This window comes from Halichoeres trimaculatus, unplaced genomic scaffold (genome assembly GCF_033239565.1).
Source record: "Halichoeres trimaculatus isolate MK-OKI-2021-1 unplaced genomic scaffold, fHalTri1.1 fHalTri1_scaffold_23, whole genome shotgun sequence".
NCBI lineage: Eukaryota > Metazoa > Chordata > Actinopteri > Labriformes > Labridae > Halichoeres > Halichoeres trimaculatus.
The window spans coordinates 5,094,441-5,120,134 of record NW_027437201.1 but is presented as its reverse complement, the minus strand read 5'-3'; the positions used below and the strand labels follow the sequence as shown (position 1 = coordinate 5,120,134).

The following is a 25,694-nucleotide window of genomic DNA, read 5'->3' as shown; positions in this document are numbered from 1 at the left end:
CAATCTCTGGTCTACATGTGCCACTACAATCAAACAGAATAGTCAGTGGGGCATGCACAAACAAACGTAAAAAAACGCAAACAAATTGAAGAACGTCTCTAGTTGTCCTACGTCATATCTGAGCGTGCGCTGAAAAAAACGCACCCTGACAACTTTCCGTTTGAGTGGATACATGATACCTCAATCAGTTTGGGAAAAGGAATATTCCACCCCTATGAATCAGATTAAATGTCCATTTGGATTGGCACTTTTCTTTCAGAATGAGGTGTATACAAAGGTTAAATTCTTTCCGTTTTAGCAAATGAACCAAATGCAAGCAGAATATTTGGGTCCATGTATATGTCGCTACTGAAGCACCAATCCACCTCTAGCTGTCAGAAAGAAAGAAAAACTCTCAAACAGAGGAACGTACCTTAAACAATAAACAATGACGTTTAGAACCATCAACTGTATAAAACATGGATGTAGTCCTCGCATTGTCACCTGTCTGTTCCTGTTACAGTGAAATAAAGCCAGTCCACGAATGTAGCCACAATTGATATGTCAGCTTTGAGCTTTCTTTCGAACAGCTATAGGGCGCTCATCAGTCACGTGAACTGAGCTGTGTCTCTGATTGGACAATCAAACAATCCTTATAACTTCTAAATTACAGTGTTAGAAAAAATTCACTCACCGTACAGTGTCCATTAGCGAAATTGGTGTTTCAGACCCAAGCCGTTTTTTGATCCAGGCTGCAGATGTGCTTTTTAAAAGTTGTGAGAGTCTGTTTTTCTTGCTGGGTGTATACATGACTTCTGGTCTTTCTGCAGCCAGCCCTTAAGCGGATTCTCGTTAAACAACTACTTTTGGCACTTCCGCATAGGCTTCATTTTTACTTACCGGATGTTGCCCCTTGTTTAGAACGAATAAACGTCGCTTTAGAAACATTACACAGCGGTACGTTTCACCTTTACCTGTGGAGCAGAAAAGAGCCAACTTCAGCGTCGTTCTTCAGACAAAACTTTTTCATTGATGACTCCCAGCTCTCAAACTCTACATCCATTTTACTTTGTTTACTCTCTTTTAAACGTTGTCTGTCAGTTTCACTTAATGTCTTCCTGATGTGTTTTAAACAAAATGTGATGAATTTACACTCATGTGATGCATGTTTGTGATTCTCCATCAGAAAATACTTTCAATACCAATTCTTTCGTGCAAAACAACAAAAAATGCCCTCTCTTCTCCTTTTTTTTTTTACTGTAAAAAACAACAACAACAACTGACTTCCAGGTAGATTTCTTTATGTCCCCCAAAATCTGCCGTACATAAACATGGCTGTTCGCTATGTCTACTTCCATGAAAAGGACTTGCTGAACTACAAATATGAAAATCTTTTTTCTAACTTGGCAAAAAGAAATCTAAACTTACATTGGAATTATTTTTCACTCATTTTAAGATACTTCACATACAAAAATAAATGTTAACATTTCCACCATTTATGTGGACACGCTGCCCCTTTAATATTTTTGTCTGTTTTGTATCCGGTTTAAAATTCCTTAGAGGAGCTTTAATTACAAAAATGCCAAATTAAATAAAAAGTTAGCGTTAATTTGTTAGCTTAAATTCAGTTCAAACAAAAATCTGGACCTGTTTTCACCCACTGATGCTTGCTGAGCTGCATCGCTGATGCTACACTTGTGTGTTTTATTCTGTGTTTTCCTGCACATGCCTCTGGACCACCTCAGTGAAAGCTCAGCTCTTCTACTCATGACAATCCCAGCATGCTCTGCAGGGTCACAGCTCCGTGTGGGTAAATGTGCTGCCTGCGATGACTATCAGCAAGGTTAATGCTGCGGATAACAACATCCATCATGCAGTTTCATTAGCGCCGTCCTCTGACCTGCTCCACATAATGTTGTCAAATGTGTCAGGCAGCAGATTATTGGGAGGTATGATGATCAATAGAGGAATAAGAGAGCTGCTGGCACGAACAGAGCAGAATGCATGATGGAGGTTTATTCTGCTGCCTGTCACAAATCTGAAAACAAATGGACCAGCCCCAGGCAAGAGCCATCAATAATAATATAATGTGTGGACGATGATGGCTTATAGCCAGACCTCTAAATGCATTCACATTCCGCGCACAGAAACATCACGGCTGCATTGATCCCTGCGTTCACATTAGTTTGCTTAATCTGCATTTGAGTCGATGGGACAACACAGTTTCACTTCAGCGAGTTCAGAAAAGTTAGTCGTGTCCAATAATCAGAAAGCTGTTTATGAAAGCTCCTCTTTTTAGACCTCATTGATTTGCCTCTGTAATGTGCTGCACTGACTGATCACTCAGACAGAACGCACTTAGGAAATGACAAATGTGTTTTATATTCAATAACATGGATTTTTCCCTGTTTAACACACACGCAAAACATTATATTTCTGCATCCATATTAAGTAGAGACATTAACTAATAGCAACAGTCAACATTCCCTAATAGTTTTCTCATTGAACTCCAGTTCTGGGACATTGAGGGACAATATTTGTCCTTAGATCGTGTCACTTGCAACTGGATGCTGGCTCCGTTTCTGAATGTGGGTTCTGAAAATCTGCCACACAAACAAATTCAGGCAAAAAAGCTCCTGTTTCAGGTTATAGTATTTTAAAAACACAATTAATCATAACTGCACAATGGGTGTACCACAGGGGTCTATTTTAGGTCCCCCACTTTTTTTTTTTAAGTGTATGACTACTTTTTCTTCTACTGCTTTTCACATTTATATGTGGATAACACAATTTCATATTGTATTACAGAGTCAACAATCTAGAGTACGGTGGTCGGTAGGTGTCAGAGGTTTTGCAAATAAATATCGCTTTGCAAAAGGGAAAACGCAACCACACCAACGAAAAACTCAAATGGAACAACATGAATGCATAACAACCCAAGGCAAGTAAGAAGAGATCTACTTTGGGGTTTTTCTACCGGGCAGTTTTTGAAAGGACGGTTTTCTAAGGCCCTCTGAACCTTACCATACTCAAGCACAATCCCCCCTTGCGGTGCTGTTCCCCTGCTGGCAAGTATGGCCAGTGGTCACACTACTCCTACATTAACCCAACTTAAGGCACACACATGGCCTGCCTATATCATCCTGAAGCATCTGTTTACAAGTAGCATCAGATTCGGCACAATGGGAAACACAGAGAACACTTCTACAACTTGAGTGACATTTGGGCTAATGTTAGCATAGCACACTTGTGGTCACACTGGCCAAAATGAACTGGGCTTTGGGGTTGAAGCGTGCTGCTTGGGCTCAGTTCAAATGGTCGGTGTGACCACTCCCACACAAAGTGAAAGTAAGTAAAACATTGTTTTGTCTTCCTTTAACTTCAGCCATGATAAATTAAGCTTTGTAGAGGTCTCAGTTTTTAATCTCATTAGCAGCAGGCTACTTGTACTTTGTCATCTTATGTTAAGCTTCAAGAATTGGTCAAGCCATATTTATCAAAGCTGTTGTTAAAAAGTAAACAATGTTTTGCCTCTACACAACTTTTCTGTGTCCATATGGAAAACTATTTGAAAGCTGCTGAAGTAGACCTCTCTTTACTTCTGCTGCGTTGTTGCTTTTGCATTTGTGTTTTTCGTCAGAATGGTTGTGTCTTTTTTTTTTTTTCAAAGCATTTTAGATTTGTAGATCATCTGACACCTACTGGCCACCGTACTACAGTGTTTTCTTTCCTTTTTTATTTTTATTTATTTATTTTTTGATGCTTTCAAATCTTTGCAAATCATTTTAAAAATAAATACTTACGTGAACCAGTTAATTTCAAATCTTCAATCAAGAGGTGTACTAGATATATTTTTTCCTGTTTTGGCTGATATTATTGTTTCCTTTATTTTTATACTCTGTGCTTTCTGACCTGTTTTTTGTTTGTTTGTTTGTTTTTAAAAAGTGATGACATTGGAAGCCAATGTCATTTCCATTCATCTGTAACCAATTGTCTTTGAAACATGCAATCAAATTACAGCCTACATATTTGCTATAGTCTTCCAACAATACAGCAGTCAACCTACATAAGCGTCCATTGATTCACACCTAAACTATGAAATATTACACAACTCACAGACAAAGCTTATAACAGGAAACTGCTCCAAGCTGCTTCATGCTAGCTGCTGTGTCACTAAACACCCATGAGACCCTGAACGGCCACAACAATAGTCCTCAGTGTAAATGTTTGTGCTGGAAACTACCTTAAGATCACAGAGCCATGACCCAAATGTCACAGGAAATATTAATCCACTCTTCATCCAACCAGCGCTTTAATTGATTTGCGTCAGTTCCTCCCTGTCCTCTGATTTTTCTCTGTGACACTAACAGTTAATTGTCTGATAATAGTTGGCTTAAACTGTATTCTTTGGGGGATTTTGCCAATAACACTTCATAAAGCAGGTTGTAATGGATACAAGGAGTCAGTTAAATCTCGCCTGCAGTCACTCTCAGCCTCACAGGGAACCTGAGCCTCAAAGATGTGGTGCATTAGTTCTGCTAAGCTAACCGTGAATGCTAATTGCAGGAAGGACAAACTGTAACCCTTGCCCTGTGGCCATGAACCCATTAAACCAGCACAGAGGAGCTCATAGACATGAAGAGCGTACAAAGAGGCTGTCCTGAATCTGATGTCACTTTAAACAGGGATAACAAGTTACTGGTTTCCAAAGCCGCCCCCCCGTGGGACCTGCCCTGTATTTTTCTGACGGTGAGGAGAAAACAGCCTGTCACTCCAAAGCTGACCGCAAATCATCAATACAATAAAACAAGGTCCGTGTTTGCAAGTGTTGTGTGATCCACATGAGCTCTCACACGGTCTGACAGGTGTCTCTGCAGGACAGGGATCAGTTCTGGATAAGTGCTTGTGGTTTCACCGCTGGAGGACATTAACCGACCGATCATGGTACAATAAGACACCTGATACATGAGAAAAGTGTCTGAGAGCATCAGCGTTGTCTCTGTTTTGAAGGCTACATTTTGAAAAACTCAATCTAACTCTCAGATGTTTCTTTTTTTTTTTTTAGAGAGGAGAGAAACTCAAAAAACAAACTTCACTTTTCTTTGTTTTCACCTTCGTCGCTGCAGCCCTGATGCCTCCTGGCCATACATTTTCAAACATGACCCCAGTGCACCGACTGCCCTCCTCCTCTTAAACACATTCATCACTGACAGGCTGATCTGAATGTTGCCCTCTTGATCTCTTAACAGAGATACTATATGATAACCAAACTGAATTTAATCACAGGGCTCAATAAAAATTTAAGAGGTCTCAAAGGAGATTTATTTTTCCACAGAGCCGCTGTAGTCCCACTAAGTGAAATCTTTTATACTGTGTCCACAAGAAAGAGCCACACATTAGCACATGATTAATCTGCACTTCAAAGCCTTTAAGCCAAACCAGCAGCCAAAAACCAGTGACCCTTCTGACACGCCGGGAGATGTTTGATTTACTACAGCCCAGCTCCCAGGTGAGCGCCCGCCCCATGCTGCCTGCCTGCCTGCACAGAGATGGATGGTTGCGAGTGTGAAACCCAGCAGTAAGTTACATAGCCTTGAGCGTTAGCGTCTAATTAAGCTTTAATGTAAGTCCGATGCTTAGGAGGCGATGTTGTCTCAAAGCTCTTTAAAAACCTCAGCGCTTGTACAGGCAACATAGGGCTCAACACAGGGCTGGAGCAGTCTTTACACACACACACAAACATATCTATCAATCTATCTATCTATCTATCTATCCATCTATCTATCTATCTATCTATCTATCTATCTATCTATCTATCTATCTATCTATCTATCTATCTATCTTTCTACCTATCTATCTATCTATCTATCTATCTATCTATCTATCTATCTATCTATCTATCTATCTATCTATCTATCTATCTATCTTTCTATCTATCTATCTATCTATCTATCTATCTATCTATCTATCTATCTATCTATCTATCTATCTATCTATCTATCTATCTATCTATGTCTTAAATGTTTCTTTTTAGTGCTGCCTCTTTAAGAATCCCCACTCCACAAACCCCCTTCCATCTGATTGGCTAGCCCTCTGGAGGCCTGTAAGAGGCAGATCTGTGGACTGGAGGTATGGTGTTTGAAGCCATGTTGAAAATATGGGAAAGCATAATACCCTTTGTTTAACTTCTGCCATCGTGTTAATGTTTGATGATCTGCCGTTTCAATCTCTCAATCATGACATCACATCCAAGCTTTTAGCATCAAATGATTAAACAAAACTCTTGCTCTGAAATCAGCATGAGCCCATGTGTAGCCAGGAGGAGCTTTAAACAACTTGGCTTCACTACTAGGGAGCAATGGTGCTGCCCATTTTTAATCAGTCTAAGAGGCTGTTTATGCGATGTAGGATGAAACGGAAAGTATAAAAGTATACAAGAGTGCAACAGTACTGTAGTTATGATCATCGGACTATTGTGTTGTACTTGTGCTGCTGAATCTGATGAAATTGCTGACTGTCTTTCAACAAAACGTGCATCCGTTTTACTGCTTCTGCTCTTAGCATTCGCCAATATGACCAATGGTCAGCCCAACTTTTCTTCGATGGAGATCTACCTAAAGCAGCCTATGTACAAGACAGTTATGGTGCCAACTACAGGCCTGGCATGCTAACTACAGCATTTCAAACCCCTAGGTTGTGTCCAAAATCATTCACTCATTCCCTACTCACTACATAGTCCACTCAATCAGTTAAATTAAAATAACATTTTGGACACTACTCACTCACCCGCCAGCCGCTGACAATGACATAATTACTCTTGTGTCGCTCATGGACGCATTTACAGTTGTAACTTTTCTGAAACACTGCAAAACTGTATTTACTAACATTATAACTAACATTATACTTAGCTTATTTTGTGCAACAGCCAAAAATAATAGGAACATTTATTACACGTTATTTTTTAAATAAATAAATAAACCATATATTTGCGCGGAACTTATGCTGTGTTTGAAAATTACTAGGTCCAGTGAATGCACCGCCCATTCTCTGAAAGTTTTTAATGTTTTTTTTTTTAATGTTACCAGTAATCAGTAATCATGTAATCATCCATCTCTTTTGTTTGAACCGCAATGCATGATGGTATATATTGCTAATATAGTAAGCATCACTACTTTTCAAAATGCATTGTGGGATACATTGAGTGGATTACATAGTGAATGACCATGCTCGCTCAGATTTTGGACAGCACTACAATATGGGGTATTCACTATAAAGTGAATAGGGAGTGATTATAGACACAGCCCTAGTGTTTTCCGTGTAAGTGCAGACTTTTTTCACTGGGTGTTTCATGTTTTGGGTGAAATGTTGTCTCATAAACGGGGTCTAAGAAAAAAAAACTAGAGGCCATAAATAAATAATTTTCTCAGAAAGCAGCTGATCTACCACATCACTACCAGGGGCATGGCCACGAGGGTGGCACCGGCAACCCCTGGAATCTGCCTGGCCAGATCCATACCATCATAGCCTCCAATCAGTTTATCAAAACCTGAACCTCAGAAACTATAAGACAATAGGGTAAAAAAAAAGTTTGATTACAGGGTGCCACCCTTCTACAGTCTGAGCCCCCTCAAGAAAAAAATCTAGACATACCCCTCATCACTACTGTATAAAAAATGAAAAAAAAAGCACAATACAGCTTGTTTAAGCATGTTGATACAGAAATTATAATACTTTTCATAGTCTTATGGTTAAAAATGAATTATTTACACTGCACTGTGGCAGTGTTGCTGTGTCTTCACCTGTGGTTTGCAGAATCTGTCATTGAAACTACAACACAGAAAGAATACTGTCAATATTTCCTCATGCATCATGTGATTTCCCCATTTCTGCCCGGCTCATGAAGGATTATTTCATCAGCTTGATATAATATTAGAAACCAGTCCTGAGAGATAAGGTGTCTGCCTGAAGGTCATCTGTAGCCTCCTGAGTGAACATAAGAGCCTTTCTGTGGTCGGGTTAAATGCACATGACAGGCTGTTGGAGCACAATCACCCTTTTTAATTGTCATGTAACGGTTTCATGTAGAGCCAAAGTGTCTGCAACACTTGAGCGACTGGAAACCAGAGCCTGGCTACACGACCGCAGATGTGGTTAACTGGGCTGAAGGAACAAAAAACCTTGGAGAGACTCTGTGAGGAGGGAGATGTTGATAGATAAAGCAACAAATGTATGCTGCAATCTGAAAAATCAGATAGTTTAGCAAATCCTTCAAGCTTCAACATTTGTGGGGTTTTTTTTTTTTTTTTTGGTTGCAAGTTGTGTTGAGGATGCAAAATGAAGAAATGGCTTTAATGCACTGGCAAACAAAGCTGCTTAATAGCTTTTTTCCTCTGAAACAGCTATACAATGCAGACAAGACAACCTTAACGGTTTTAATGCACACTCAAAGAACTCAATTTTCCAATTTAGTGGAAGCCAAAGATGACAGGAAACAAGGTAATTCACTGAAGTCCCAACAACAAACCCCCAGCCATCCTCTGTCTGCTGCTCAGGCGGTAATTATGACCCAAAATGAATGCCATTTCATATTAAGCTGCAGTCATAATCCAACGTCAAAGAAGGACTCATTATCGACAATCATGGGAATTAGTTACATCATTTAACCGATGCAGACTAATCATTTCCAGGATACCGCAGAGGCAGATAGAGCCATTAGAAAAAATTGGAGCTCTTAAATAGAATAATTGACATCTATATCTTCTCTGCTGCTTTGGCTGAAGGGCTTCAGAAATTGCATTAGTTGCAATTGAAAATCCGAACTAAGGGGGAAAAGACACCACTTAGAGTTTAGCAGGGCACTGCTCTGTGTGCACTGTTCCCATTCATAGAAAGCTGAATACTGGATTAGTCTGCGAGGCATCTGACTGTCAGCAGAAGCTGTATGCTTTAAAAAAAGTAATCCTAATGCAGATGAATCGTCATGTTATATTCTTCCTGTGTACATTTCTTTAGAGCATTCATTTTACTTCAGGTTTAATCACTTAAAGAATCAATTAAAATGAAAAATAAATAGATAGATTTGCCTATTTTACCTGTTTGTCCAGCCTTGTTCACTCACTACAGTGGTTTTTCCCTCTGATATCCATCAGCACAGGTCAAAGTCAGGGGGCAAGTGGAGCCCAGGGCAAGAAGAGTGGATCATCGCTTTCCTTCAACACATCATCAACACACTGGCCTCTTCTGCCCCAATACATTCCTGGAATTTCTCAGGTAGTGCAATTTAAAGATTTTTGAGAAGTGATCAAATTTTAAAATCTTTTGAAAAGCACAGATGAGGTGCAATATTTAAAAAAATGTTTCAAGCTTAAAGTACTGTTGCATATCTCACAATCTTCATTTCTCCCACTTAACATTCTCTGGATTCTTCATCTTGAAGCTAAATAACTACCATGAATGCTCTCAACTGTCACATTAATAAGCAAATCTACTGAAGAGTTACTAAAGAAAACAGAAAGCGCTAACCAGGTAGTGAGGTTTTGATAAAGCTGATTTTCATCCAGAGCAAAAGTTTAAGATCTTTCTTAAATGGACTGTGAGGAGTTTCTAAGTGATCTTGAAAACGTTTCCCTTATAAATATATGTCTGATCGTAATCCACAATTAGAAGGACTTCAACTACATGTTGAAGTCTTTATGACAACACCACACCAGCTGACATGGTTAAGTAGAGAAAAGAGAACAATTTCTATGACTAATTTTGTAGTGATGGTGGACACTGGAGCCTAACTGTGAGACAGAAAAAGAACAGAAGAGCAGAAGAAAGATAAACAGGATAGAGATGGAGCACGAGCTAAAGGCTAAAACACGAGCTTAACTGTTTGTGATAATGTTCATTCCAACCCATATGGAGCAGTTATTCTGCAGTGGTCTGTTCAAACTTGAGAGTCTATCAATAAAATGAAGAGTGAGGTTACGTTAGCTCTGCTTGGTAGATGACTAGCAGAACATAACCAGGATTCACTAACGTTACACATTACAGCAGGAGTGGCCAACCAGTCAGACACCAAGAGCCACAAAAATTACCATGGTACTACAAAGAGCCACGTCACACACGTGGTACATACACACTTCTTCTCACACATTTGAAATGACATAAAATGAAAACCAATACGTTTCCAATTTTCAAAGCAAGATCTATTGTGTTTATAAGTGTGTTTAAATTTATATTTGGAGCCGTTTCAAAGACAAATGCCTGCTTTACTGCAGAAGAGACAAGGTTCTATCTACCTATCTATCTATCCGTCTAGATAAATAAATATGAGCACATGAGCTATTAAGAGGAGCACATGTAGAGAAGAGAAACTGAAACTTAAGTATCCATCTCATCACTTAAGTATTGATCAATACTGATCCCAACTTTGGCATCAGTGTATTAATATTTTAGATTGATCGGTTACTCATAACTATTTGGTGGATAGAAGAGCCGGACACCGAAAGGCAAAGAGCCACATGTGGCTCGCGAGCCACAGGTTGACCACCCCTGCATTATAGACACATCTCACAGCACCGGGCTGAGCTAAATATAGCCGGCTACTAAACTACGGTACAAACTGACAAAGTTTGCTTGTTGTCATGTTTCAAACCATAGCTCTGCATCAATGAAGAATCTTAATTGATCCTTTATTGGTTTTTATTGGGGGGGGGGGGGGGGGGGGGGGGGGGGGTAGAGAAAACAGCCTGAGACCCAGCATGGATACTGTTATATTGACCATTACAGACAAGGTCAACTTAACCCAGTAGTAAGGCCAGTTTAAAGTAACTCCATTTCTATTTTTATTAAGAAACTGTTCAATACCTTACTCTAAAATCAGTATGCTCATTTATCCCTGTTTGCAGACTCAACACAAATGTGTTCCTCATTAGTAAAATGAGCAGCATGGACAGTAAACAAACAATAAGCTGATCAATAATCTGCATGTGAATTAGGTACTTTCAAACATTTTAAAGCTGAGCCAGAGTTAACTTAATTTACTGAGTTTCATCACCATGGCAGGAAATTAAAGGTAGGGTCTGTAGGATTTTCCTTAAAAAAATAAAAGGTCGACATTTACAGGAATAATCCTGCTCTCTCGTCTCCTTTGGGCCTCTATACATATGTGTCAGTGTCTGCCTCAACCCCCTCTTCTGCCTGTTTGTTAATGTTTTGGTTGTTTCGAAACATTTATAGGCAGAGAGTAAGCATGGTTACATAGAGCATGAGGTAAAGGGTAAAACACGGGTTTGTGATAATGTTCATTTCAACCCACAAGCAATAGTTCAACTGCTGCATGTGGGTTGATTGGTTGATTTCTTTGGGTAAAATTTTAACCTTTCCAAAAAAATCTATGATCTTTAAAATCTTTTTGAGCTGTTTTAAGGCTTTTTTTAAGGAATGTTATTTATTTTTATTTTCTTCCATATCTGAATATATTTCAGTAATCCAACTCCACCTTCAGTGTTTCAAAAAAAGTTAGTTTAATAGATCTAAAAGAACCAAGCAACAAATGTCTAAGTGTATATAAAACCAGTTTTAGTCAAGAAAAGCATCAGGAGGTTGACACAACACACACAAAACAACAAAATATTTCACAAGAGTCAGAAAAAGAGAGGAATCATTTCACAAATGTTACGTACAAAAAAGATAAACTGATGTTTTTGAATAGAAAGAGGTGTAATGAAAATGTGTGGTAAAAGAAGCACTGGATGCCAGCAGATAAGACCAAATATGACCAGATCAAAATATGATGAAGGCTTCAGAAGCAGTGGGAGCGACTCCGAGGCAGGCTTAGGTTGACCTGTGAGCAGAAGACAGAAAGAGGAGATTTAATTAATGTTGGAGAACTCATGAAGACCCTTTGACTGCCGCTTTCATGCCCCTAGTTTCAAAAGGATGACGTTTATAACAGCTATCATGATGAAGTGGAAGCTTCTATGTTTCTGGTCACTGAGTGTTTATTTACCACAGCAAATATGGAAGGAGGGTTTTCAATTTTTATCTCCCCATCTTTCAACTGTCGGATATTGAAAAGTGGACAGACAGAGATAGACATCGGCATATGCTGCAGCTGGACATGCTCCTTGTTAATGCAGCTGCTCGCTGAATAAGTGAAGACCAAACTGTCATCAAACGAAGGACAAAAGGTGAGCAGGACTCACTTGGGCTTGGTCTCAGCATCCGTGACTTGGCGGATGAAGATGGCGTCCTCGGGGTGGCTGATGTCTCCCTTCTCGTGCATGTAGGAGGCGGCGATGGCGAGCATGGTGCCATCGTTATTGAAGGCGAGCGAGGCGATGCTGGTCGGGTATCTGTGGAACTGACACAGGCGCTTCTTGTTGAACGGGTCCCAGATGTTCACGAAGCCGTCAGAGCCACCTGGTGGAAGGAGGGGCCAAAGGTCAAACTCAGATATGGAGCTTTAATAACTGGTCTTTTAACCTTGGCACATCAATGCTACAGGTTACAGAGCCCTCAGTGAGCTCTAACTAGTACAAACTAGTCAGCCGTACCTGTAGCAAAGGTGTTGTGAACGCTGTGAAAAGAGATGGCATTGACTGGGTACACATGCTCGATTCCTTCCTCCTTCAGTCGGTGACACTTAAAGGCGTACTTCTTCTTCTGAAACTCCTGGCTCGGGTCCAGGTACTCCACAGCAACACGTCCCTCGATTGAACTCAACACGTAGCCCTGGAGCCAAGACGAAAAAATATGAAGTTACCATCCAGCTTCTTCACATTATGTGTAACACGATGCTCTATCAAGAGTCAACTGTGAGTCAAGTTTGCACTGTGTCTCATTCAGTCAAGTCTAGGGCTGCAGCTATCGAATATTTTAGTATTCGAGTATTCTACTGAAAATCCCATCGATTAATCGAGTAATCGGATAAAATACATTTTTGTTTAGTTAAAGAGCAGTTATTTTTCAAATGAAAATTTTTCTCTTTAAGAAATAGAATTTACTGATACAGCATGTCAATAAGAGCACTTGCTTTGGTAGCTCCAAAATTTGTAAACACACTTTGACACATTTTTTGTGCCTTGGACATTTCATCAAATGTTGCGGACCCAAATGGCACCCATTTCGTAGAATGACCCATTAGTCTCCAAACTCCAGAAAAGAAGCTAGATTTGTTGCTAGTTGCTATTTTGTATAAGAAGTAGCTTGAGGGGTCTGAAAACTACCACTCTTTGATCTTTCTTTAAATGAAACGATTCCTCAAGGCGGAGAAAATTACTCGAGTATTTTTTGTAATCGAGTACCTCGAATCATTCGAGGAATCGTTTCAGCTCAAGTCAAGTCCAAATGAAAGAGCACCTGTTTGTTGGGAAAAGCTCTGATGCAGCGGGTCTGATACTTGAGACTGGACTCTCTCCTTTGCTGAACGTAGCCCATGTTTCTCAGATCCCAGACCAGGACTCGTCTCCCAGCGGTGCCAACAATAAGTCGATCTCCTGCCACAGACAGCGTGTACACCTTTCAGGGCAAAAGACAAATGTAAGACAAGTAGGACAACACTCTTGATACCAAAGTCTTAATTGATGCATAAAAGGTTAAAAACAAACATGTCACTCTGAGGTAACACTAGCTTTAGAAAACACTGTAAATAATCCAAATTTTCAGCACATTATCAAGGTTTAGAAATTAAATAATAATAGCAATAATAATAGAGATAAGTTTTATCTTTAGGTTTTTCCTCCAAGTCTTTCCTAAAACTTCTGCGACATGACATGACATGACATACCTTTTCAGGCTGAGTAAAAGTGCCAGCATTGCAGGGCGTCCTTGGGTCCCACAGCCGAACGGATCTGTCCCAACTGCCCGTTACCATTACATTAACCTCAGGGCAATATTCCACACAACGGATGGGCGCATCATGTGATCCCACTATTGTATCTGTAAAAAACAGGTTAAATAAATACCCACAAAATTACAAACAGAAAACCTACAGGTTATACTGAGTACATACCTTGGTCTGTGTTCAAATCATGAGTTTTTAACTGTGAATCTAAACCACCACTCCAAGAATGAGTTGGGTCCTGTAAGCAAAACAGAATTTTTGTTAATAACAGATGCTTTGATTAGGCAATGATACATGGCAGGAAATTGTGAAAGGAATTTTGTGACCTACATAAAAAGCACAGTCAAGAACTGGAGCTGTGTGCTGGTACTTCATCCGCATGGTGTTGCTTCCAACATCATAGAGTCGGACAGTGCAGTCCCAAGAAGAAACCAGCAGGAACTGTGTTGTGCTGGGGCTGAACTTGACGGCAGAGATGCTGTCATCTGGACCCTGGTTCAGTTTGTATTCGTTTGAGCCCGTCATCTGCAGTAGATGGTTTTAAGAGAGGAAATAAGAATATTTTATGATTAATCTTAGACCTTATTTAAACATAACTCACAAGACTAGTTAAGCACTACAAGGATGATACCGTTTTATTTTTTTTACACATTTAATGGGCAGAAGCAGTTGCTAACATATTTTCCTTCGGGATTTTTCTACTGTTTTCAGCTGAAGATCTGAATTATTTTGAGATGAGCGCCTTTTGGTATAACCAAATCGGCTGCAGTTAAAAAACACAACAATTTACCATAGTTTTTCGTTCCTAACAGCAATCTGTGACATATTCATTCATTAACACTCACTTTGCAGTTTCTCTAAAGTAAATGTGTCTGTAAAAGAAAGTTACAACGGATAGTAATGAATTGTTAGCTTTTCAGGTTTGTTGTTAGCAGTAGCCGAGGCAGTAGCTAACTAGCTTCAGTGCGTCCTTGCCTTGTGCTGCAATCATCCATGCTTTAAAAACCGCTTTTCTCTCATTGGAGTCGATTAAAAGTAATTGTTTTTCATTGTTTCAACCTCTTCTTTTGGAGCTTTCATGCTTACAATAGGGCACTAGGGTGTTTGTAGTGAAGGCCGGTAAATGCACCGAGCCCACTTCAATAGCATACCAGTGCTAATACTAGCTTCCAACGGAAAGTCTAACTTTGGCTACATGACTTTCAAGGTTTTCCCCGACTTACCGCTCCCGCTTTGAAGTCCTCCAGACGCAATTAAATCTCCACTTTAATGAGACAGAATATTTCCCCCTAGTTTCACAATTAATTCATTAAACATACAACGTGAAGTGAGCTAACAAGCAATGTGGCTGCTTGAGGCTAACTCCATTGAAAGGGGCTACCCTTGTTCATTTGGAGCCTGATTGGTTCGTACGAATGTTGGTGTTTCCCGCCTGCTATGTGATTGGTTGATTTAAGATGAACGTTAACGTCATGTAAGCTTGACGCAGCTCACGTGACACAGGAGCGCTGGTCCTCCCCCTCTGGTCCTCCCTCATAGGGACATGAGTAAATGTAGGCTACATCAAATTTAGGTTAAAAATATAAATATGAATAAACAGTTAAAACTGGAAGTTAATCACACTGTAACAATAAACTAATTAACTGATAAATTATGCAGCAAATGTCCACGTCTTTTACCGTAAATATTGTATAATTTCGACACATTGTGCTGAAATCTTCAATTTTTGCTTATTTGCTTGTTTATGAGTGTTTAGGAAGGTGATGAGTTTGATTGAATATGTGTCTATTAGTGGCCAACAGACCAGGCTTCGTCTCCACTATTATAGCCTAAACAATGGGAAATGAAATATATGGTCATCCCACACAGGCTATTCAACCCATACACGTACCCTTCCTTTATAAGGCGAGGTTTCCGTAGAGTTTGTGTGAGAGCAAATTATCCGTCTCTTTTTTTTTTTTTTTTTTTTTTTTTTTTTTTTTTTTAAAGATTTCCCGGTTATCAGTGGGGACTTCCTTGTAATGTCAATCGCTCAAAATTTCTTTAACAATTGCAAAGAAAAAAAGATGCCCATTATAAAGAATTAAAATGACGGTGCTGAAATTATTCTAGCAGGCCTGTTTTATTTCATTTAGATTTGTGCCTCGATAAGTCTTAATCTTCGTTTCAAATGTAGGCTACATAAACCCTGTTTACACCACTGTTTGACATACAAAACCTCGTCTTTGAAGGATCCGTTTTTCCAGTGTGCATCACAGTAATTTAAACTACAAACACATTTCTTTTTAGGAACGAAATCTTTACTGCTTGAGACCATATTATGCACAGACAATACCAGAGAAAAAACACACAAAACAGGCGAATTTTGGCTCTTTCATGGCTTTGAAATTAGCGACAAAACATTGCGTCTAAAAAAAAAAAATCTGTCACCTGCAGCTTTTTGGAGATTTTCTTAAGGATCACATGATTGTCCTCGTTGTTACGAATATTTCTTTTCTACTGTGAAAGTGAACTAAAAACATCAAAGGCTGCCAGCCTGACGTGAAGCCAACGGTATTGCACAATATTGTAAAATATCAAAATATTCATTTCCACATTTGTTTCGCTACAAACACTGACACGAATCTCTGTAAAATACAAATACATGTACATATTTAACCATGTGATCTTTTCAAAGTAAAACACTTAAATATATTCAACCACTTTGGGCATAAAACAATTACACTAGTAAAAATAAAAGGAAGAATTTAACAAACGTCCTGTAGGCCTATCACAAACTCAGCCTGTATTTATCTCGCTTACAGAAGCTTAATAATAATAATAATAATAATAATAATAATAATAATAATAATAATAATAATAATAATAATAATAATAATAATAATAATGCGACATTTTTCCTCAAATAAGCTATACAAATATACAAAATTCCCATCTTTTCCGTAGTCACTCATTTAAAAACATGTTCATCAGTCAGCATTAAACAGGCCTGAGCAGAGGCACCGGGTGGGAATAGTACATGTGGTGGGGAAAAGCCAGCAGTGACTGGCTGCTCGGTGAGTTTGATGCAGGGCCCCCGGTCGTCTCTGAGCCTCCGTTCTCATGGTAAAGTATAGGGACCCGCACAATCCTCTGCGCCGCCGCATGGCTCAGGTTAGCCGCCTCCAGCTCTGCAGCCAGCTGCCTTTTCCACTTATTCCTCCGGTTCTGAAACCAGATCTTCACCTGCGTCTCCGTCAGGTGCAGCGACGCGGCCAGGCCGGCCCGCTCCGAGCTGCTCAGGTAGCGCTTTATGTCGAAGGTGGACTCCAGCTGGAAGACCTGGCTCCTGGAGAACACCGTGCGCGTCTTCTTCTTCCGACAGGGCTTCCTCTCTGAGTCCAGCTCGTCTGACTTTCTCCTCCAGTCGTCCTCCTGCTCTGTTTCTTTCTTTGGTTCTTCTGAGTCACTGTCATCCAGAGCGATGTCTTCGTCTGCGCTCTCGTCTTTGGCATCTTGGTCGCTTTTCTGGAGATCCGGGGAGCGCCTGTCCAGGGCCGGGGATGATTCTCTCAGATTGGCCTTTTCAGACCCTGCACAGGAAAAAGAATATGTATAAATATAATAAAATGTTACATTTTGAAATAAAAGTTAAAGAATTTGAGTGTGTTTATGAATATTTTTTCTATTCTGGGTATACCAAAACTTAAAATGTTATCTCGTAGGCTGATACAAAAAAAAAAAAAATAAATAAACAAATAAATAAAACTGTTTTTTTTAACTCAATTCTTCCCCTCTGTGTTTGCCTTACTGTCCAGTAATTCAGATTTAATATTTACCTGCAGTCCTGAGATGAGTCCCGAGTGTGTACGGGTACCACCAGGTGGACGCTCGCTCCAAATACTGCGCTGACAGTCCGATTCTCTGTGCGGGCAACTCAAACCGAGGGAAAGACAAGTCCCCGAGCCGAGAGAAGAAGCTGCCCTCAAACACTCCCTTGGATGAACCGAGGAGGCTTTTCGGTTTCGTTGGTTTGTCTTCGATATTCAGCAAGTTCTTGATGGAGAACGGAGAGTCTTTAGCGGGTTGGCGAGTCTCCTGCGCATCAGAGTCTGCCATCACCGTTTACTGTCCGATGGGGATCACCATGAAAACTTCGCAAGAGGAGGAAAACACTGACAATGACTGTTTTGTTTGGAAGTTTTTGTTTAAAAAAGAGAGAAAGCGAGGGGAAAAGGATGAGAGGGATGAAAATGACAAAGTCGATTCTGCGTCCAGCTCCCTGGAGGTGGTGATCAGCCTGAGAGCGCAGAGATCACTGCGTCAACCTTGCACCGGATTGTAGTGATGAAATCAAAAATGCCACCCGAGTTTAAGCGCGCCCTGTCTCTGCTATTGGGCAGGTACAATAGCAAATGGGCTTTGAGATGAAAACCGCGAGGGGCTGTGACGAGAATAGACTCCAAAGGGGAGAAAAAAGGCCGCGTTTTGCCTCCGGGCTCCACAGTACGCACCCACTTATCATCCAATTAGATTAAAGAGGGAAGTGTCGCGGGTTTTTTAGGGAGGGGGCGTGCACGAGCCGCAATCACCTGTCAGTAAATTGAATAAATGGTTCAGGGATTGTCACATCTCGACTAGGACCTTTACTCAGCTTGGCCTTGGCGCAAAAATTACGCAAATTAAGCAGATTTTACGCACGAATTTAAGTCCCTCGAAATTTACGTAACAGTGACAAAGACAGGAGATTTTTAAAGAGTTGATTTCTCATGCTAAAATAAAGATGACTTACCTCAGAAGATGATGTTTGAAGCTGTAGTTTGTCTGTTGTATCAGAAAATTCAAATGTCTTCTGCTTGCAAGAAATCAATAAACACTGCGCATGTCTCCTAAGCCAAAGCCTAATATTATGAGCCAGGAAGTGCTACAGGCAGACATTAAACTGAGTAGGTATTTATACTGGTGACTGAAGATTTTCTAATCAGTTTTGAACAAAATCAGCACAAATCATCCAAAAAAAGATTTTCTTATTATCAAATGAGATCAGAGATTTTAACATGTATAGAATGTTAAAGGCCTCTCAAAAGCCCAAGACCAGAAAAAGTAAGGAAAGGTGGATTATCTTTCACCAAAATGAGGTGGAATTTGGTTTGTGCTTTTGTATTACAACATAAAGCATAATCACTTCCAGAGTCACTTTCTAAATCTTAATAAAACACACAATCTTACTAAATGCACGCCTGTAACTCTGCTACACACAGTGTAAATGACACATTAGCATCCTTATGCAATGAATTACCATGTTTAAAAAATGCATGAGCCACAATCTCAGATGTTTGAGTCACCCACCAAACCCAACTTGAAGCAGCTGCAGAGAACTAATCAGATCTAATGAATTTGCTCAACCTGCAAACATGTGGCCTGTCCTTTCAGCTCATGGAGCGCTCTCCAGCTCTAAAGGACAACACTGTGTTTTGTGAAAAGCTACTTGAATCAGAGCATAATTAGAGGTCTCATAGCTGTGTTAAAGATGGGGGCGGAGAAGGGGTTCAGCTGAGCTGCTGTTTGCCAATGCAGAGTGAATGGAGCTCATAGCTGTGTTTGCAGCAGATTAGCTTCATTAAACAGGGGGCTCAACAATACACAGAAGGAGTCAGAGTGGACCCAGGGTGGAGATAAAGGACTCTCAATCAATGATGCAAAGGCAGGCTGGTGTTTTAGAGTTTTTTTTAGAAATGTGTGTGTGTAAACATGGTACTGATGTGATTGGTAGCATTTGATTCTATAGCTGTTCATTCTACTCAGCTGTGTTTTTAACAAGGGGACAGAAAAGCACAATCTTTTCAGGTTCATCGTCAAAGAGATTCAATATTAAAGCTTGAATTAAATATTAAAGTTTAATGGATTATTTTTTTTTATATTATTGAAGAATGTGTTGTGTATAACAGATCTGTGGAGTGACACAGAAATAAAGAGAGGGATACATTTTTGGAAAAAAGACATAAGTTAAAAAGAAATCTTATTACAGGATTAATTTAGGAAACATAAAATCTTTAAGTACTGAAAGAAAGCTGTGTTTTAAAGGCTGATGTCAGCAGGTGATTGAAATAATATTCAGCAGTTCTAATGCAACCTCATTCAAGCTCCTATGAGGCGGCTTTCAGCTCTCCCTAGTAAACAAAAAAGCACCTATTATTTATTTTCCATACTTTTCTCAATGTGTGTTTTAGATTTAAATCTTATGTTGTCTTTCAACGGTTGAATTTCCCCTGAGTTCAACATGAGTGTCACTGCAGATGACAACTCCTACCCCTCCCGTATAGAAATAATCTGCCTTGTTAATGTTTTTGTTTGCTTTTCTAAGTCGTACAAAGGTGCCAGCATTCATCTCAGTCCATTTCGAAGCTAACTCAAAATTCCTCACAGCAGCTTTAAAAAGAAGTGAAATAACAAACACTGTTTTGTTTTGCCATAATGTGAATCCCTGATGTGTCTATTTAATAATAAACCAATGAAGAGAATGCATAAAAACAAATATTTTAGTAACTCCGCCAGAGTTAACAAAAAAGCTAAAGGCTACCTGCCCTGCCACCTGTTTTATATCAGTACTGCCAAACTCCTTCATTGCAGCTGTCGTAGAGCTCCACTTTTCCTTTACTGTTAACAAAAAATGTTGTTCACTGAGAGTGAAATCAAGTTTCTAGTTTTTCCAAGTCACCTCAGCAAAAACACAAACTCTCACTGGGAAAAAAAAAGTATGTTTTGGCTGTTGAGTAATCATATGAAACAATAGACCTTGTACCCACACCGTTATTTAATCAGTCTGAACAGGAAAATCATCAACCAGTCAATTATGCACGTCAGCCTCTTTTCATGTGGAGCAGCAGCATAATTAGACTGACGTTGAATATCATTAGAGGTGACAGGCTGCTGTAAGATAGGGTGATAGACTGCCATCAGTGAGAGAAGCTGCTGGCACTTTGGGGAATGCTGCCATCTAGTGGCAGGAGTTGGTACCAACTGCACATAAGCGTTTCTTCACATAGGGAAAGAAAGATGGTTAATGACACCACAAGATATTTTATTTCTGTAGATTTAAGTTATTGACAGGCATCTCACTATGGATATGGAAATGAATGAAATGTTAAAATGCATTTATGTGACAGTCTGCAGCAAAAAAGACAAAGTCAAAACTCAGTATTGTGATCTCTGGCATGGAAAACCTTCTGAAGGCACTGAAATGTTCAAAGAAAAGACAAATCAGAGTTGAAAACTGAAATCATATTATATAAAATCTGATAAATGTAATATTTTTCTCCTACATCTTCATCAAAAAAAGGAAAAAAGGCATGAAAGGGAAGTGGTAGATTTCTAATTATGAAAAAGAAAAGATTATCTCATTCCTCATTGTTTGGGAAGCTCTGATTAAAAGTAAAAAACAGTGGTTATATCAGATCAGCTAAACCCTGCAGGTGGAGAAATGTAACAGCATCAGTAATATTAGCAGTGGCAACTACAAAACAAGAGTACAAACATCTCAAACTGCAACTAAACTCTGGAAACCCAAGAGCAGATCTGGAGTGTAACACATGAGAGTGCAAAGGCTCAGTAGTCAAACTCCTTATCGATGAATTTTGCTATCGTGGTCAGCTGGACGTTAGTGGTGCCCTCATAAATGGTTCCTGTAGAAACAGAGACGAAACAAAACAGACTGAATCCCTGAAGTCCCAAACAAGGTCAATTTAGTCAAATTCCCCCTGCAGGGGAGATAAACCTGCAGCTTTCACTCTCAGGACACAAAGGGAGTATTTATTCAGCTCAGACTGCTCCAGCCGTGCTGATGAAAGGAAAAGTGTCATTTTGCTCTGGCAGCTTTCTTGGCTGTGTGTTGGTCTGACGGCACTCTGAGGGGTCAGGTGGGGGAATTCCTGGAGAGTCTGATTACAGCCACTGCCTCCCTTTTCCTCCCACTGCTCTGGTCCAATCACAAACAGGCCACTTGACCTTACTCTGTGTCCTTCCTACTGTGAAAGCTACGATGATCTAACCATCTCTATCAAAACATGACATATATGTGTCACGATGCTTACCGATTTTACAGTCTCTGTAGTATTTCTCAATGGGGTAGTCTTTAGTGAAGCCAACTCCTCCCATCCATTCAATGCATTTGGATGTGGTCAGAGTCGCAACCTGGGGAAGAATTTTAAAAAATACATTTTGAAGAAACTGGATTTTTTTTAAAGTTTCCACTTTAAAACAGCATTAACTTTACATATAACAAGCCTGCAGCACTGAAACACAGCTCTGCCATCAACACACCGTTGTACTGTACTCTGATCCTCCAAAAGCAACATACTGACATCTCTGAAACATTTATATTAAAGGCAAGGCATTGCAGGGACAATATTAAAAAGGGCTACAGAGCTAAGAAAGCCGAGCCTGATGGATGTGGGAAAAATGAGACCAGCAAGATAGTTCCTGGTTTGATTCCCAGGGTTTGGCTAAAGGCTATCTGTGAGGAGTTTGCAATATTCATGGATTCTCTAAGGGTACTACGGGCTCCTACAGCCCAGAAACATGCTCATCAGGTTGATCAGTCACTCTGAGTTGCCTGTAGGTGTGAGTGTGTGTGTGTCTGCCTCTACATTTAAGCCCTCTGATAGGCTGGCAAGTGGAAACCTGCTAAAGGTGTACCCCACCTCTGGCCCAATGACAGACGACAGCCCCCTGTGCAGATCCTGACTTTATAATGCAGATTAAAACTCCACTTTATGTGCAAATATTCCCTATTAAAGGAGAATATAACATTGTTTTACACTCTGAATCAAGTGTGTTGACAGTATTTTAAACTATGAGGCCCCCCCGGAACACTGGTTACAGCGAAATCCCTGCTCTAAAAGAATGATGTCATACATGCGCAAATTATTAAACATATACTGATACCAATATATCTATTAGGGGTGCACCGATCATAATTTTCTGGCCAATCACTGATCTTTAAAAAGCCTGACCTGCCGATACCAATTTTTATTTTTTATTTTTTATAACTGACAGCATATACCTTCAATATTCCAATCTTATTTTATTGAAAATCATTGAACAATACCTGTGAAACAATAAAAATTTTATGTTTTAACTTAAACAACCAATAAAGTGTCCTGAGTTTCAGGTCTCAGAGAAAAAAAGCAACAAAGGCTCGCTGTCAGACCTTCTCAGAGGTATATAAGATTAGTTTCATATGTAAGGATGGGCCGATCACAGATCCCCCAAAATTAAGGAAATCAGCACCGATTGATCAGTGCATGTCTAATATTTATATCATAAAATATGACTTCACAAATATCTGTTAGCCTCAACCAGGAAAAAACATCTGGAGGGAGAACTCAAAGTTTAACTTCATTCATGAAAAAAATAAATAAGAAAAAAAGTGAAAATAAATGAGAAAAATAGTAAATAAAAGTAAATAATCATCTTCAGTTCTCAGAGCATTTTAAAAAGCTTGAGCCACTTTAAACACACCAGTTTAATCCCACATACCTCTGAAGTGAAATATTTGGCCATGCAGGCCTCCTTAATAAAAGGTCTCCCAGCTTCCTTCAGCCGAGCAGCATTGTACGTCAGCAGCCGAGCAGCTTCAATCTGAGTTGCTACATTAGCAATTTGATGCTGCATGCCCTGCATTAAAAAGAGAACCATAAAGACTTCAGTGAATACATTAATCAGCAGATAGGATCTTAAAATAACCTATTAGAAACCGTCTCAAACTTTACCTGGAAGTCAAAGATGCGTTTTCTGAACTGCACCCTCTGTCTGGTGTAAGGGACAGCGTGGTCAAAGCAGCCCTGTGCCAGCCCCACCATCTGAAACACAGAGAGGTTAAAAAGAGAGTCAGTGCATGCAGTATTTGTATTTTTAATGTTGAACAGCACATTTTAAATCATCTGAATAGACTTTACTAATGGTTTTACCTGAGCTGCAATCCCAATCCTGCCCTCATTCAACATCCCAATGGCATACTTGTACCCATGACCAATCTGCCCCAAAATGTTTTTCTCTGGTACCTTCAGCAGACAACAGAAAGTTAGTCAAAGCCTGTGAGTTTCACTAAGCTCTGGGTGGAGTAGAAGGTTTATGGTTAGTGTACCTTCACATTATCGAAGTTGAGTGGGCACGTGGAGGACGCCCGCAGACCGAGTTTGTTTTCCTTCTTGCAAATCTCGAGACCCTCTGTGTCCCGATCCACGATGAAACAGGTGATGCCCCTGTACCCCTGTCAATCAGATGTGAGTATGTAAGCTTTCAACTACCTTTAATGTCAGATGGGCATCCACGAAACAAACATTAAGAACAAAACGTAAGCTCACAGCAGAGGGATCCACATTCGCCATCACCAGGAAGACACCAGCATGCTCTGCGTTGCTGATCCACATCTTGGATCCATTGATGATGTAATAGTCTTTATGTTTTTCAGCACGTGTCTTTAAAGCGAAAGCATCACTCCCTGACTCTGCTTCAGAGAGGCAGAAACTTCCAACCTGTGTGGAAACAAAGGACGAGTTTATAGTAGAAACATAATTTTTCCATCTTTTCCGAACAGTACTCGTCATGTGATACCATGCCTGAAGAGACAGACTGCTCACCATATCTGTTGACAGTCGGCTCAGGTACTGCTCTTTCTGTGCTGGTGTTCCCAAATTGGCAAACAGTGTGTTGATCAGTGTGTTCTGGATGTCACAGAGCACAGCCACGGATGGATCCACCTTTGCCAGTTCTTCAATGACCAGGATGGAGGAGAAGAATGTAGAGCCTGTGCCGCCATACTCTGGATCGATCTCGATCCCCATAAGCTGTAATGAAAACAACGGAAGAATTATAATCTTGTCAAAATGTATTTTAACTTTTCTGATTCACACCTGGATGAACAACTTACCCCTTGTTCAAATAGGGACTTTATGACCTCCTCGTCCATCTTTGATTCTTCATCCATCTTCGACACGAATGGAGCAATGCGCTCTTGTGCGTATTTCTTCACTATCAAATGACAAAACACACATTCAGGGTTAAAGGAGGATCTTTCTCCAGTTGTCAGCAGCTGCAAATACAACTCTCCTGGCTCACCTGCTTCCCTCATCATGCTCTCCTCTTCTGAAAACGTCTGAAGAGGAGGAAAAGCGGCCCCCACGCCTGCCTGGTCTGAAGCCACATCTGGGGCAGGTCTGTTGGACAAGGTCCTCCATCCTGCCTGGCATGAACCCCATGGTCTACAGATCTGTCTGCAAGACTGAGAGCAGGGCAGGGGAGTGTGGAAATGTCTTACTGCTTGACCACATCGTGATACAGTCCAACAAGAAAAATAGACAGCATTTAGGAAATAAGTGAAAACATCCAAAATGACTTTGTAAGTTAGTTACAGCCAGTTTGTCATGAAACAAGTCCGTTCATACTCTCAACCTAGTGCTAGCTGCATGCTAGCTATCAGCGTCACGTCACCTGGAGCAAGTCAGGTTACGTAATTCAAGGATAAAAATCGATTCAATCGGAAATACATTACAAACAGAACAGATACCCCGAAAATGCACGCAAATATAACCACACAGTCCCCTCTCACCTTCGAGAAAGCTCTGACCAGTGGTGCAGCCATGATTTGTTATAAAATGTTTACATGTGATGGTACCTTTCAGTGCGCGGAAAGCGGCTCGGAAATCTGAGTTTTATGCCTGTGGCTAGTCTGTCAAATGGGAGAAAAAAGCACTAATAGATATACGTGACTCTGTTTGGGCCGTTTGGTACTGTTTTATTCTAAGATTATTCAGATATATTTAAAATATTGATATTCAGCCTTATGTGGAGAAAACACTCAAAATGTCTGAAAGCTCGTAACACTGCGCTCAGTAAATACACT

General features: G+C 40.1%; 3 protein-coding genes across 4 annotated transcripts; all 3 read right to left on the bottom strand.

Moving 5' to 3' along the window:
- Positions 1 to 11,526: 11,526 nt before the first annotated feature.
- Positions 11,527 to 15,256, bottom strand: bub3 (BUB3 mitotic checkpoint protein). Of its 2 annotated transcripts, XM_074663332.1 has the most exons (8): positions 15,037 to 15,255; positions 14,144 to 14,338; positions 13,982 to 14,051; positions 13,757 to 13,908; positions 13,330 to 13,488; positions 12,525 to 12,702; positions 12,174 to 12,390; positions 11,527 to 11,812 (listed from the first exon to the last, which is right to left on the bottom strand). In XM_074663332.1, the coding sequence occupies exons 2-8, from the start codon at positions 14,336 to 14,338 to the stop codon at positions 11,803 to 11,805; spliced, it is 981 nt and encodes a 326-aa protein (XP_074519433.1). In that variant the 5' UTR covers positions 15,037 to 15,255; the 3' UTR covers positions 11,527 to 11,802. The 2 variants fall into 2 exon arrangements, with proteins under 2 accessions (XP_074519433.1, XP_074519434.1); XM_074663333.1 differs by lacking the exon at positions 11,527 to 11,812 and having other exon boundaries at positions 12,170 to 12,390; positions 15,037 to 15,256.
- Positions 15,257 to 15,934: 678 nt separating this feature from the next.
- On the bottom strand, positions 15,935 to 18,334 carry hmx3b (H6 family homeobox 3b). Its single transcript, XM_074663307.1, has 2 exons — positions 17,632 to 18,334; positions 15,935 to 17,385 (listed from the first exon to the last, which is right to left on the bottom strand). Exons 1-2 carry the CDS (start codon positions 17,909 to 17,911, stop codon positions 16,793 to 16,795), a joined length of 873 nt encoding a protein of 290 aa, XP_074519408.1. The 5' UTR covers positions 17,912 to 18,334; the 3' UTR covers positions 15,935 to 16,792.
- A 2,548-nt stretch (positions 18,335 to 20,882) lies between these two features.
- Positions 20,883 to 25,491, bottom strand: acadsb (acyl-CoA dehydrogenase short/branched chain). Its single transcript, XM_074663318.1, has 11 exons — positions 25,401 to 25,491; positions 24,911 to 25,073; positions 24,723 to 24,823; positions 24,433 to 24,639; positions 24,157 to 24,327; positions 23,937 to 24,062; positions 23,761 to 23,853; positions 23,563 to 23,652; positions 23,330 to 23,467; positions 21,883 to 21,982; positions 20,883 to 21,474 (listed from the first exon to the last, which is right to left on the bottom strand). Exons 1-11 carry the CDS (start codon positions 25,431 to 25,433, stop codon positions 21,398 to 21,400), a joined length of 1,299 nt encoding a protein of 432 aa, XP_074519419.1. The 5' UTR covers positions 25,434 to 25,491; the 3' UTR covers positions 20,883 to 21,397.
- Between the last annotated feature and the right edge of the window lie 203 nt (positions 25,492 to 25,694).

Coding starts and splice junctions, on each gene's coding strand:
- bub3 (XM_074663332.1), bottom strand. CDS start 14,338: ATGACGGGCTCAAACGAATACAAACTGAACCAGGGTCCAGATGACAGC. Junction 13,489..13,756: donor CTTTTACTCAGCCTGAAAAG/GTATGTCATGTC, acceptor TTGCCCTGAAAG/GTGTACACGCTGTCTGTGGC. Junction 12,391..12,524: donor TCACAACACCTTTGCTACAG/GTACGGCTGACT, acceptor TCCTTCCACCAG/GTGGCTCTGACGGCTTCGTG.
- hmx3b (XM_074663307.1), bottom strand. CDS start 17,911: ATGGCAGACTCTGATGCGCAGGAGACTCGCCAACCCGCTAAAGACTCT. Junction 17,386..17,631: donor GACTCATCTCAGGACTGCAG/GTAAATATTAAA, acceptor TTTCCTGTGCAG/GGTCTGAAAAGGCCAATCTG.
- acadsb (XM_074663318.1), bottom strand. CDS start 25,433: ATGGCTGCACCACTGGTCAGAGCTTTCTCGAAG. Junction 24,328..24,432: donor GCCGACTGTCAACAGATATG/GTGAGCAGTCTG, acceptor GTTTCCACACAG/GTTGGAAGTTTCTGCCTCTC. Junction 23,854..23,936: donor TCAACTTCGATAATGTGAAG/GTACACTAACCA, acceptor TGTCTGCTGAAG/GTACCAGAGAAAAACATTTT.